This window comes from Dermacentor andersoni, chromosome 1 (assembly GCF_023375885.2).
Source record: "Dermacentor andersoni chromosome 1, qqDerAnde1_hic_scaffold, whole genome shotgun sequence".
In the NCBI taxonomy this organism is placed as follows: domain Eukaryota; kingdom Metazoa; phylum Arthropoda; class Arachnida; order Ixodida; family Ixodidae; genus Dermacentor; species Dermacentor andersoni.
In genome coordinates, this window is record NC_092814.1 from 331,670,820 (window position 1) to 331,683,236 (window position 12,417).

The window sequence follows — 12,417 nt, forward strand, 5'->3', positions numbered from 1 at the left end:
TGCCCCCGAGTTTCGTAGGAGCGTCTGTGCAGTGAGCTTTCTTCATGCTGCTGCTGATACTGGCCCTGCATTGGTCTGGTGCGCATCTTGTCGAGCCTATGTGATGATGGCAGGCTGCTTTTGTTTCTGCAAGCAATGTGTACTTGAAGCCATCTCAGTCAAGAAGGCGGCTAAGAATGGAAGTGCATATTTGTAATCGTCTATTAACAGTGTGCAGTATGTATACAATGGGTGTTATGCACTATGCCACATGCACTGCCAAGGAGATAGTTAAACGATAGGTTGGCAGCGATAAGTCATATTGCCACACGTGATGATGGTTACATTCTTTGCTGAGGTTGCCACCATGCCTCAGTGAATTTCCGATGCTTATCCATATAGGTATCACCATATTCATGCCAAAGCAGGAATCATTGCACTTTCTGAAAAGACCGAAGATCTTTTCTGGCATGGCATGGTGTCAGCCACACTGCAAGTCAAGGCGGTGCAGTTAACCTTTATGCGACAAAAAGTGAGCGTGGTGCACACTAACCGATAGGCATGCGACAAGCCACTACAGCTTAAATGGTTTATGGAGATTGGGTCATGGGGGATTCATTGCAACTACATCTTGACCGTTGGTACAGTTTAAGCAGGTACATATTAACGAGGTTTTGTTCTGTAGTAGTATGGTAAACTTTAGCCAGTGACCTCGAATTAAACAAGGCAGTGTACAGAGCTGAGAACATGACAGCTATGCACGATTGCACTGTTGACTTATTAGTCCTGCGCAAGTCACAGAGAAAAAAAAATGCATAAATAAAAACTCCTGCTTGTCTCTTCCATGGCAGATCCTGATCGCGTCCTGACATACGGTGTGCTGTGGTCCCCGGACCGGCTGCTCTACCTGGCTGGCTACCTGGTTGTGCTGTTTGTCTGTGCCGTCCTCTGCCTTCCTGCTGCATGGCAGCTGTGCGGCTCTGTATGGCGCCAATTGTGCCCAGGGAAGCCTTCGCGGTTCTATAGTGGAAGTTTTCTGCCAACTTTCCACTGATGGCACGCATGTGTGTATGTGTGTTTGCCAGTCACATAGCCAGGGGGTGGCCACAGGCAAAATGGCAGTTGGCTGCACTGAGGAGCTATTATTTAAAGTGATAGACTAGCATACACCTCTCCCACTGCGGTGGCTGAGTGGCTACAGCATTCTGCTGCTGAGCACAAAATTTCCAGTTTGTTTCTGGCCATCACAGCTGCTGCTGCATCACAGTCAAAGGGAAATGCAAAGATGCTCATGCATAGAGCTTTGGGTGCCCATTAAGAAGAGCCCCGAGTGGTCAAAATTAATGTCAAGCTTTCTATGCAGCATCTCTTATAGCCGCTGTGTTGCTTTGAGACATTAAATGCAGCGATTCAGTTGATCAGTAAACTTCCTATCCAGAAGAAAACCCTGGCTGTGTGCCTGGTGTGTGCCAGCTGTTGAAGGCATTTCCCGTTGCAATTTCTTGTGGTATTTTTTTTTTTTAGCAATGCTGCAATACTTGCTGCTTCCCGCTTCATCCGCTCCTTGACTTCTGGAAGTATGCACGTGATCTCTGTAGTTCTCACAGAGGGGTTTTATGACAGGCATGTGATGCAAGTAGGGAAGCCACAAACTATAGCAATGTTACGTTTTGTATGCAGAAGGGCACTAAAGGCAAACATCAATTTAGGAAAACTATAAGCTGGTGCTGGGCATCAGTCATATCAGGAGCAGGGCATTTCTAAGAAAATGACAAAAATTTTGCATAGTTGATCATCAGGTGAAGTCACTTCCTTTAGAGCACTTCTGTTTGTGTGGTTATGCAGTCAGCACTAGTGCCTTGATTTCTTGGATTGATTACAATAATGAATACTTCAATGTCGGGTCCCAGAACAAATGCCAGGAGCATCTTCAAGAGCCACACTGTACAGCCATCAAAAAGAAAAGCCACAGTTTAATTTGGGTTGGAGGGCCCCTTTAGTGCCACTGCTTGGTTGTCTTAGCTGTTGCTCTGTTTTATTCCCACAGCCGTTGTCGCCCACATTCATTTTTCGACTCTCTGGATGTTCTGTATATTGGCAAGTAGCCTTTTTGAAGACCTAAGCTGGGCTCCAGGAGAAATGGTATTGCAGGCAGTGTTTTGGGCCCCTGTCTGAACCAGAATTAATACAGGCGACAGCTCTCTCATCTCAAACACCTCTTACATCTGGTGGTGAGTGGGTGGGCTGTTTTCTATTGTCACAAAGTGTGCTATGACTTAGCTGTTCTTGATCCTATCCACTGTGAAATTTAAGTACTGGGTGCGCAAGGTGTTTGACTACATAATGATGACTTCAAGAATAGCAACATTATTTCAGTCAAGAATATGAATATTTGTTCCGAATTAAATTGTTTCTTTTACCACTGTTTTCTGAGGCTGTTGAATAAAACCATCTTCAGCCTCAATTATTTACTGAATTCGACTTTGGTAACGGCTGCATGCTTGGCTCACATAGTGCAGGTTAATGTTGGGCAGTTCTTCCACAATTGCAGCTTACAGCGAGTTTTCAACATTGCGTGGCTGCTTGTCAGCTTCCTTCTCAGTGACGCTACCCACACATAGCAGCATAGTAGATTTATGTTGGGAACCAGGGACAGCACATTGAGGGTGCCGTGGCCGTAGATGTTCACAGCCAGCCACTCTTAGGTCACGCAGGCCCTGTGGGAGTAAGCAAATCTATTACTAAAGAGTGGTGCTTAGTGATTTCATGCACAGAACGCCTGGCTGTTGGCTCTGCCACTTGAAGCTGCTCGGCAATGGTCATTATTGACCTTTCAGGGTTCTCGCTCATCATGGCCTCCACTTGCTGGAGAAACTCAACTGCCTGAGGGGTGTCTGACCACTGGCAGTGCTATTTTGTCTTTGTCTTGGGTGATAATTGGCCAAGGCCATAAAGTGTTGCCTCACACCCCCAAAGAAAAAAAAGAATTTGCCAACATTCAATAAGGAGGTGATGTCCAAGTCTTCATTTTCTTCATGTAAGGAACTAGGACCGCATACGGATTCATCTCTTGTGTCAGACTGAAAGGTGACACCCTGGAATAAGTGCGCTAGAATGGTGACAGAGGGGTTGGTGAAAATGAAGTTGCCACCTAGACAGATGGAATGAAAATGTTGGATGTCTGTGGTGATTTGAAGCTGTGTCTTCAAGTACCTTGTGCACCCAGTACTGGAACTAACTGTAGATATAGCAGTACACTTGAGGCTTGTCCAAACTGCCCAGTGACTGCTTGGTTAATGAACCAGGTGCACTCTTTGATGTAATACAAGTGCTGTTTTCATTTTTATTTCAGTGCTGTAAATGTGGACATTCACAAAGAGTCCATGCATGTGTGTTATGAGGAGCAAAGGACATGGGTTCCTCAGTACTTTTCAAAAAGTGGTGGGGTTACCCTATGTGGAATGTGTGGGAATCCCTGATATCTACTGTCTGTGTAGTGCAGCCAAAGCTACACACTGTGTAATGCAATGATTGGAGCGCAGATAGTCCTGCACAAGCACAGGAAGCCATGCTCACCACAAGCAGAGATTGAAGCGTCTTGCAATACTTCATAGTGGTATCCCGCTTACTCAGCATGTGCAAGTCACTCACAGATGCTGGCACCAAGCCAGAGCCCCTCACATAGTCGCTTTGCTGTCATCAGCCTGGCTGTTAGGTGTCATTGCTTGGCTTCAGCCAATGATGCTACAGTGAAATCCTGATCATTTGAAATCTCTTAATTCGAACTGACAAAGTCCTATGTTGTATTCGAATTGAGAAGAACTCCCTCGAATTCGACCTCAAAAAACCACGCAGCAGTTATTTTGAACAAAATTTCTCATTTCCATGGAGCACTTTTCAAACAAACCTGAGCCAAAGGCGAAGGCTTTATGCATCGCTAGCTGCGTTCATGTTGCACACCGTAAAAATGACAAGGAAAGGCGCACTAGGAGCCGAGACCGAACTGGAGCAAGCAGAGCAGCACATGCCTTCCTTTCCCTTCCGGCTTAGAAGAAGCAGAAAGGAGACCTTAGTGCGAGCTTGATCACGTCATCGCCAACATTTGGCATGCAGGAGAATGACGTGCATCAAGCCACCATACTTACCGGCTCACGTTTGCACGTTTTCTCTCACATCCACAGCAAACTGCACACGAGGCGCGATCTTATCCGATTTGGACTTTATACGGAACTTAGGCTTCTTCCAGCACATGTCGTCGTGTGCTGGAAGAAACACACGACGAAAGAAGAAAGATGACTTTCAATGCGAGCTTAATGACGATTTTGTGTGCTGTACTGCACAATTGATTGGGTGCTATATTTGATTGGGCTCTCCTTAGTTTGAACTCCATTTTATTTGAATAAATTTTCGGTCCCCTTGGAGTTCGGATTAACGAGCTTCTACTGTGCTAAATACTTCAGTGGTCTTACAAGTGACACATCACATCCTGTAGCTCTGGCTGCACTGCACAAGTGTCGTGAGATGGAGTGTGGTTATATGTGCCTGGCACACATAAGTGGCCTGGGCTGTTAAGCTGCTTCGGAGGTTTACTGGCACTGGTTTTGTCACGAGTCAAGACAGCTGAAAGTGTGCACATGGCTCACCTGACAGCATGAGACAGCACCTGACAACAGTTCCAAGTTACTTCACAAAGTTTTACTTGTTTATCCCTGCAAAAGAGCACAGCACTTGTGCATATTTTGAATGGCCACCTACAGGCACACTGCTTATTATCACACTTTTTTATGTAAGCAGTTTTGTTTGTTACCAAGGTGGCACTTGCTAAGAAAATGCACAGGATTATTGGGTCACTTTTTGAGTTGATTGCTTGTTCTGCACAGTCCAGTGGGGCTGGAACAAGCAGAACAAGCTTTAGAAAGCTGTGGCCCTCAGTCTGAAGATATGCATGCGTCTCACAGGGATAGTTCACAACAGTCCCTGCTCTGAAGGTGCTGCAGCACAAGTGTCTCTGACTTCAGGCAGGCAATACTAGATGTCATCTCTGTGACCATGATATGTCTGCTGAACCATGCTGAATTTGCAAAAAGTGCAGCCAAATGGGACTCTGTGTAAAGTAGAACAAGCCCTGGTTGTGCACTGCAACACATACAGCCTGAAGCAGTTTGGAGGTGGTCACTTTTAGGCTAACTGTACCAAATTAGGCATCTGCCGCAGAGCTGATTTTTGCAGAGAAAGTAAGAAAATGGCATCTCTTCAGCTAGCCATTTATCTCTGCCACTGTGTTCATTACCGTCACAGTAAGGCAAGCCACCACTGCTGCGAGAAGTGGCTTGGACGTCTGGTTTAGTCGACGTTAATGCAGTCATCCTCAGGTCACTTTATACTCTGCACTTGCACAGCACGTATGTTTTACATGTTACAAAGCTCAGTGTCAGGAACTTTAGATTGCATTTGGTTGAGTATTTAGTGCAATGTTTCCTCCTTTTTCTACTTTTGTTAAGCATTTTGTTAACCATGGAAAGTGACTTATTTTCATATTATGTACTTACAGCCTTTGCTGGAAGGAAACTAGTCATGATGACCTTCCTGTTATGTGGATGCTGCATTTTCTGAATTCCCTGACATGCACTACACTTGTGCTGAATTTTGGCGTACAGTTCTAAGGGAAGAATAACGGTGCTGCCCTAAGAGAGCACGATGTCTACAGAATACTTCGCACTGACAGTTTGGGCTGTTGTCAATGCATCTGCACATGTTGCAGAGCAGGTAATCTATAATGCAGACTATATATAGTACATTGAGATCAAGCACTAAAGATCTGATTTTAGTTTACATTCTGTCACTCAAGCAAAAGAAAAGGTATACTTAAAAGCGTTCATTAATATTTCGGTTCCACAAGCATTGTTTAGATGTAGTTATGTCCTCTTATTCAGTTCAGTTGTGGGCTTTTTAATCTGAAACATTTTGATGTCCATTGTAGCACTTGACACATGTCAAAGTTTGTGTTCTTTATCAAGTATCCGGCAGGGCTGTTCTAAGACTTTAATGTCTTACTAGAGCTGTATGTGTGTGGTCTGGGGCCATTTTCCAATTTCAGTTCCTGCAGGGACTGTCCTCCAGCTGCATGCACTGATTGGTTGGGTCAGTGAAAGCAGTTATACTGATCCACTTGTGGTAAAAAGTATATTTCCACTTACTACGCTCTTTTACCTTAAATTATAAAGGCACATCTGCTGAAAGTGGAATAACTGACCATCTTATTTTACATGAAAAATACAACATTCATTCAAGTTATTGGGTGGGAGCCCTTTAATGGTATCAACTTCTTTAAGTATTATTTTTAATAATTTCTATCGTTTTATTTTTTTCCCACAGCTATAGCTTCTACACTACAGGCATGGCTTCATGTTGTGGTGCCACATTTAGTCGCTAAAGCAAATCATCCAAGATTATCATGTGTGACTGATCGTTGAAGCTGCAGAATGTACCGTAGAATAGATGCAATGGAACATGGTGCTGCATCATGCTCATTAACAGCCTAATTCAATATGTTTCAGTGCTGTAGAACACGCTGTGTCAGCCACTTAGTGCATGTACCTGAAGAACGAGTCCTCCGAGGCATTAGGCTCATAGTGCACGTTTCATCATAGTATTCATTGTGGATCTTTTGGCACACTACAACAGCTGTATTTTAGCTGGGACTCCCTACATCATCATCAACCTGTTCAAACCCACTGCAAGATTTCCTGTTGCTCATTCTGTGTCAGCCGACACCTTGACCTCTGCCACCTTCAACTGCATATCCCTTCTCTTCGCATCCATTCACCTACACCAGTGGAGTTCCGATTATTTGCTCTGCGCATTACGTGACCTGCCCAGCTCCACTTCTTTCTCTTAAATTGCACTAGAATATTAGCTGGCTGTACGTGTTCTTTAATCCACACTACCATCTTTCTGTCTCTCTGTGTTATAGATATCATTTGTTCTTTTGCTTATTGCATGCTTGATTATTTTCATTTGTTCATGGGTGCATTCATTCGTCACACTTTGGTTCAGGCTCGTGACGTAAAAGAATGCGGCACGAGATATTCAATCTTGGTTCGAACCAACGAGTTTGCATTTTCAAACCAAACATTCTAACCACTACACCACAACTGCTTTGCATGAGCTAACAGATAACACCTGCATTGGGGGCTGACAAATGCAGATGGCATTCCATCAGGCTCATCCCATGCGCTGTGCCATGGTGCCCTGTCATATGCAGCACTGATAAAGACGTGTTGCTTGTGTCATTCCCACACATGCACTGTGATGCTTGCATTGCACATAATCGTTACGAGGTTTGCAGGTTTGTGAAGCAAATAAAGAAAAATTTTGCCAGGTCTAAAGGCAAGCTCAGTAAAGGCAATCTTAGAGAGCTCACTAACTGAATGTGTACTTACTGATGGACAGCACATCTGTTCGCTGATGCATGCTTCTTGAGGTTACGGAAGGGAAGGGTCATCTTAGTGTGGTCCAGGAGTTTCCAGTTGTTTGAGTGGTACTGGACTTCTCCTAATGTTCTCCAGGAGTACCTGGAGTTTCTTCTCGAGATCACTTGGTATTCTTCAACTGTATCGAGAAGTTGAGGGCTCATAACTGCTGTTTTCTTTTTTTTAAACTGCCAGGTCTCTTTTTTCCAACTGCTTCTCAGCCCCTGCCAGTTTTCTTTCGCATGTTGGTTTGCAGACATTTTATTTTACATGCGAGCTGGTTTTTCATAATCGCTGCAGGCCTGCCAACTTTTCACTATTTCATCATTGTGATCACATTGGCCCACTTATTTCCTGCACTCTGCACTTAGTGATTTGTGCTGATGCATTGCACACATTTTGCCACACACACTGTCTTGAATAGGGAAAATGGATAGGGAAAATGCCAAACAATTTGCATTCTGGCAATGTTGTTGAAGTTACTTATCTTCTGTAGTTGGATTAGCTGGATACAGATTTGTGAATTGATATTCCACATAACAATAAGGTCATCTGTAGGCTTATTGCAAACTGGAGGATGTTGTGTGTGATTATTGTTCTCATGTATGTCCTCGTGTAGGTTTCAGTACATCCAACTGTAGTTGAATCTCATGTATGCGCAAGAAAATGTAATGGGAGAACCAGTTACAATCAGCTCAGCTGTAGAACTTGCAGATTGAGAGCCGAAGCCCCAAGTCCTTTAACTGTAACTTATTGGTCTAACTTGGTCATTCCATTTCTATTTGTAATGAGCATAAGAAACCTGTAAAAAAAAAACACTATTGACTGAATTTACCAGTTATAACACTTCAACTGAGTAGGTATTTTTACCTCAGGAGATTATGGAACCATACCATGCTCAACAGGTCATTTGAGGGGCACAGGTTTAGTCCATGTACATTGAAAAAAAAAAACAGAGAAGTGTTGCTACATTTTACTACTAATATTCAGTGGAAAGTCATGCGCCTTCCTGTTACCTCAGCCCAAATGGCCAGGTTATCGAGATTGTGGTGGTCTTCTATTTTATGTATAGTATGCACACATGGACTACCACATTTTCACAGACAATGATTTTGGCTGTTATTTTGTACTTGTTACTGCAGCTGTACATAGTAGGTGTATGGCTCAGAGATTTAGAGTTTTAATGCAGTGTGCACATTGCTGTAGAAGGTACACGGTAACATTTTAGCCACCAAACTGCAATGGGACCCGCCATGGTTGCTTAGTGGCTATGGTGTTGGGCTGCTAAGCACAACATCGCAGGATCGAATCCCTGCCACGGCGGCCGTGTTTCGATGGGGGCAAAATGCAAGAACACTCGTGTACTTATATTTAGGTGCACGTTAAAGAACTCCAGGTGGTCCAAATTATTCCGGAGTCCCCCACTTCGGCGTGCCTCATAATCAGATCGTGGTTTTGGCACGTAAAGCCCCATAATTTAATGTTTAAACTGCAGTAGGACATGCAATTGCTTTGACCTTCTAGAGAAATACTGACCTGCATCTTTGGTATAAAGTCTGTTAGTTAGGTTACTTGGGTCACACAACATAAACTGTCTTTGTCGTGCAGGCTTTGCTTTGCACTTTCTCTCTCACAAAAAGGACAAGTTCTGTTCAGGCTTGAAGATGTTGTGATCACAACTAGATGTTGCAAGGTTGTTTTAGAATTTGTACAGCATGCCGTGGGTTCTGTCCTTGTGTAAAAATATGCATTACTGGTTAACTCAGTGGTAGAATCTCATTTACTGCATCATCTATCTTTTGTTTTGCACTGATGACACTACAGGGTAGGTGTGACATAGTGCACTGCTACTGAAGCCTGAAATACACTGTTTATTTGCCGGTTACTTGCTGGCAGTGATGAGAAAGGTGCTTAATCTTGTGCTCTTGAATACACTGTTGCTCAGCATAATTCAAACTCCTAACTTAATTCAGCAGGCTCTGGCACAAAGAGAAGTATGTCCGAAACACCATGGCAGTACACTGGTGGGTTAGTACTATAGCTGTAGTATACTATAGCTGATGCAAGGTTCTAGTATTCCATGGTTACAGGCTCAAGTTGCGGCTGTGTTGCTAAAGACAGAGTCTGGTCTGTATTACTTCTCTTTGTCTTGTAGAAAATAAGGAATATGCCAACAGTGTAACAGATTTTGCAATTGTAAATGGGCACCATACTGACGGGTGGGTACATACAGACCCTGCTTGTTTGTCTTATTATGGGCACGTCTGAACCTGCTTGGTTCTGTCCACATTTTTTAACTGGTTGTGACAGTTTGCTCATGCAAATTGGCAAAAGCCAGAAATTTGTCTTGGAGGACGTATAACTCATGTGTAAAACAACCTAGACTTTGATAAGCTTTGCTGTTGAGATAGCATTTTGAATTTTACTTTCGAACTTGCTTGTGTGTCAGCAAAGTGCATTGTGGTGCAGTGACAGCATCCTTTAATTGCACACTCTGTAATAATGAACAGCACTTTTATTTGTACTTCACTGTGTCTACTTGCAGGGTTAGTTCCAAGAGGCTCAAGCACAAATGTTGCTTGCTTTTTTAGTAACCTTGCTACATATGCCCTCCACACTTGTTTATCTTACCTTGTTGATTTGTTTGTTCAATCTGATCTCATGAGATCGGTTGCATAATCGCACTATACTTTATGTAGTGTGTTGAAGCAATTTTTGCTGCAATGATTGTCAACTGTAGTGTAAGGCTTTTAGCATGTTTCTTCCAAGCAGAACAAGATATAACAGTGCCCATTTGGCATTGTTGATGTGTAGTATGCACTATATAGCTTGGCTTGCAAGTGTTCCTTGTACATAGAATGACTACAAGAACATGTATGAAACATCAAGATACAGAGATTTCAACTCTTGAAATTATGAGTGAGATCGTTGCACGAGGCTGATTGTGTGCAAAATATTGGTGATGGAAATAAAATATGGAGTCTGCAGAAATGTCATTTCTTTACTGGATACTTCCACTTTGTGATACAGTAGATGCTGACAATTCATAAGGACAGTAAAGACAAGTTAGGCAATTCTTTATGGTGAAATATCATTTGCAGCAGCTAAACTCACGAAATGTGTGGTAGTCACCAATGACCTCATTAGCTTACTAGAATTCACTAATCTCTCTCAATTTTAGATCACATGCTGCAAATGTAGGCTTAAAGCCAGTCATTTCTCAGTACATGCCACTATACAAGGAATGTCAGACTGGCACCACTTTTGAGATATCCAGCTTCTGAATGTACAGCAATGTAGCATGCTTCTGAATCTGACATGAGGCACTTTCTTCAGCTGGTAATTTTAAAGAAACTCTAGCATTTGTAATGATACAGGGGAACACCAATTTATATCAGTATTTTAATAGACACATTTGGGATTGAATGGGTCGAAAGTAGTAGTAGGGCGTTTTCAAGATTCGTAGCTTATGGCCATGCGCTAAATGCCAATAGGCTTCAATTTTGTGATTACAGCAAGTACCGTGAGGTTACTCATTTGCTTAATGAAATTTTTGTCAATTTTATTGGCAATTATCATGCAGTTTCTAATGTCCTCTGCTACATGTATATAATCGAAAATACCACTTCTTTGTATCTTTACTGCACTGACTTAACCTTTGTTGCCTCTATTGAAACACCCCGTATTTCCACTTACAGCCATCTTCTAAAATAACGGCCAAGGGACAGGGCATTAGAGCACTTAGTGCAAGGTTTTCCAGTTTTTACTTTTGGACCTGCTTTGTTATTTACTTAGCAAAGTTTCAGTTTACCATAAAGAGAAATTGGTTCAATATTTTTGGCCATATTAGTGATTGACCATGCACATTAATTTACAGGTTGTGCTGTGTTCAGCTTTTATAACCTGGAGAAGATTTGTTCCTTCAAAAACAAGTCTTGCCTATTTAGCAATAAATATGCCAGTTAACACAAACTAGGCCAAAAAAGAGTTATTCTGGATAAACCACCAGCATGCAGCTGTACAAGGCCACTACATTTTGTAGAATTGTATAGAACACATTTTCATTTGCTTATCGTCAAAGCTCGTGCTAAGTCCATTTTGCAAACAGGTGGCCTGCAGTCGTGGCAGATGCATCATACAAAACGTATTTAGCGCACCAATTCCATCGATTGTCTGGCTGGCTTTAAAAGTTACTTGTACTTTACTTGCCTACCCCCCCCCCCCTCTACCCACCTTCTCAGTTTGAGAGGAGTGTTGTCTTGCATGGTTCATAATGACAGGACCAAATCTGAATGCTGACTATGTTAAAGCATGCATTCCTTCAAAGAATTACTCAAAATGGGGCAGTTGTGGATAACTGCTGCATCTATCCCCTTTGAGGTTATGCTGTTGAGTTCATTGTTTAAATTTCATAACTCCTTTGCATTATATAATACACTTGCATGGTGGAGTTCACATAGCAGCAAAGCCTTTTTTTCCCCTCTTCTAATAGTGTAGCATAACACAAAATGCCCTGTACTGTAAAAAAGGCAGTGGACTACGTGAGGCTAAACCCCAATTTTACATGCATTGTTGCCACAAGTGACAGATTGACCGCCTCGTGACCTGATAGTTCACTTCAGACAGCTTTGCTCATTGCCCGAAAGTGCTTCGGTCGACTAGCCATTGAAGCACCAGCTCCTGTACAGCATTGCTGCTCTTGACGTTGTGACCATGGAGCAACATGGCTGCAACAGAGCAGGTTTTCTCCTCGGCAAGCACAGTTCGGATCATTTTGCATACCAACATCCACTGCTGGTATGATTGTAGACTGCTGCACCAAGAGTTGAAAGCTGAATAAGCCCCATTCCAGTTTTTCTAGATTGGGTTGCATGGTTGAAAGTTGTGAACATGTTCTGTTTAGCATCCAAGCAAGCACTAAAGGTGAGATGTGGCAGCGAAGAGCAGCCACTCGATGCTCAACACC

The 12,417-nt window shown here is 42.9% G+C and overlaps 1 protein-coding gene across 1 annotated transcript in view; it reads left to right on the top strand.

Annotated features, from left to right (window-relative positions):
- LOC126516800 (uncharacterized) overlaps window positions 1–10,442 on the top strand; it is a 68,471-nt gene extending 58,029 nt beyond the window's left edge. Inside the window, exon 9 of the mRNA XM_050166905.3 lies at window positions 831–10,442. Coding sequence (XP_050022862.1) covers window positions 831–1,033 — 203 coding nt within the window. The 3' untranslated portion in view covers window positions 1,034–10,442. The remainder of the gene's footprint in view (window positions 1–830) is intronic.
- The last annotated feature ends 1,975 nt before the right edge of the window (window positions 10,443–12,417 follow it).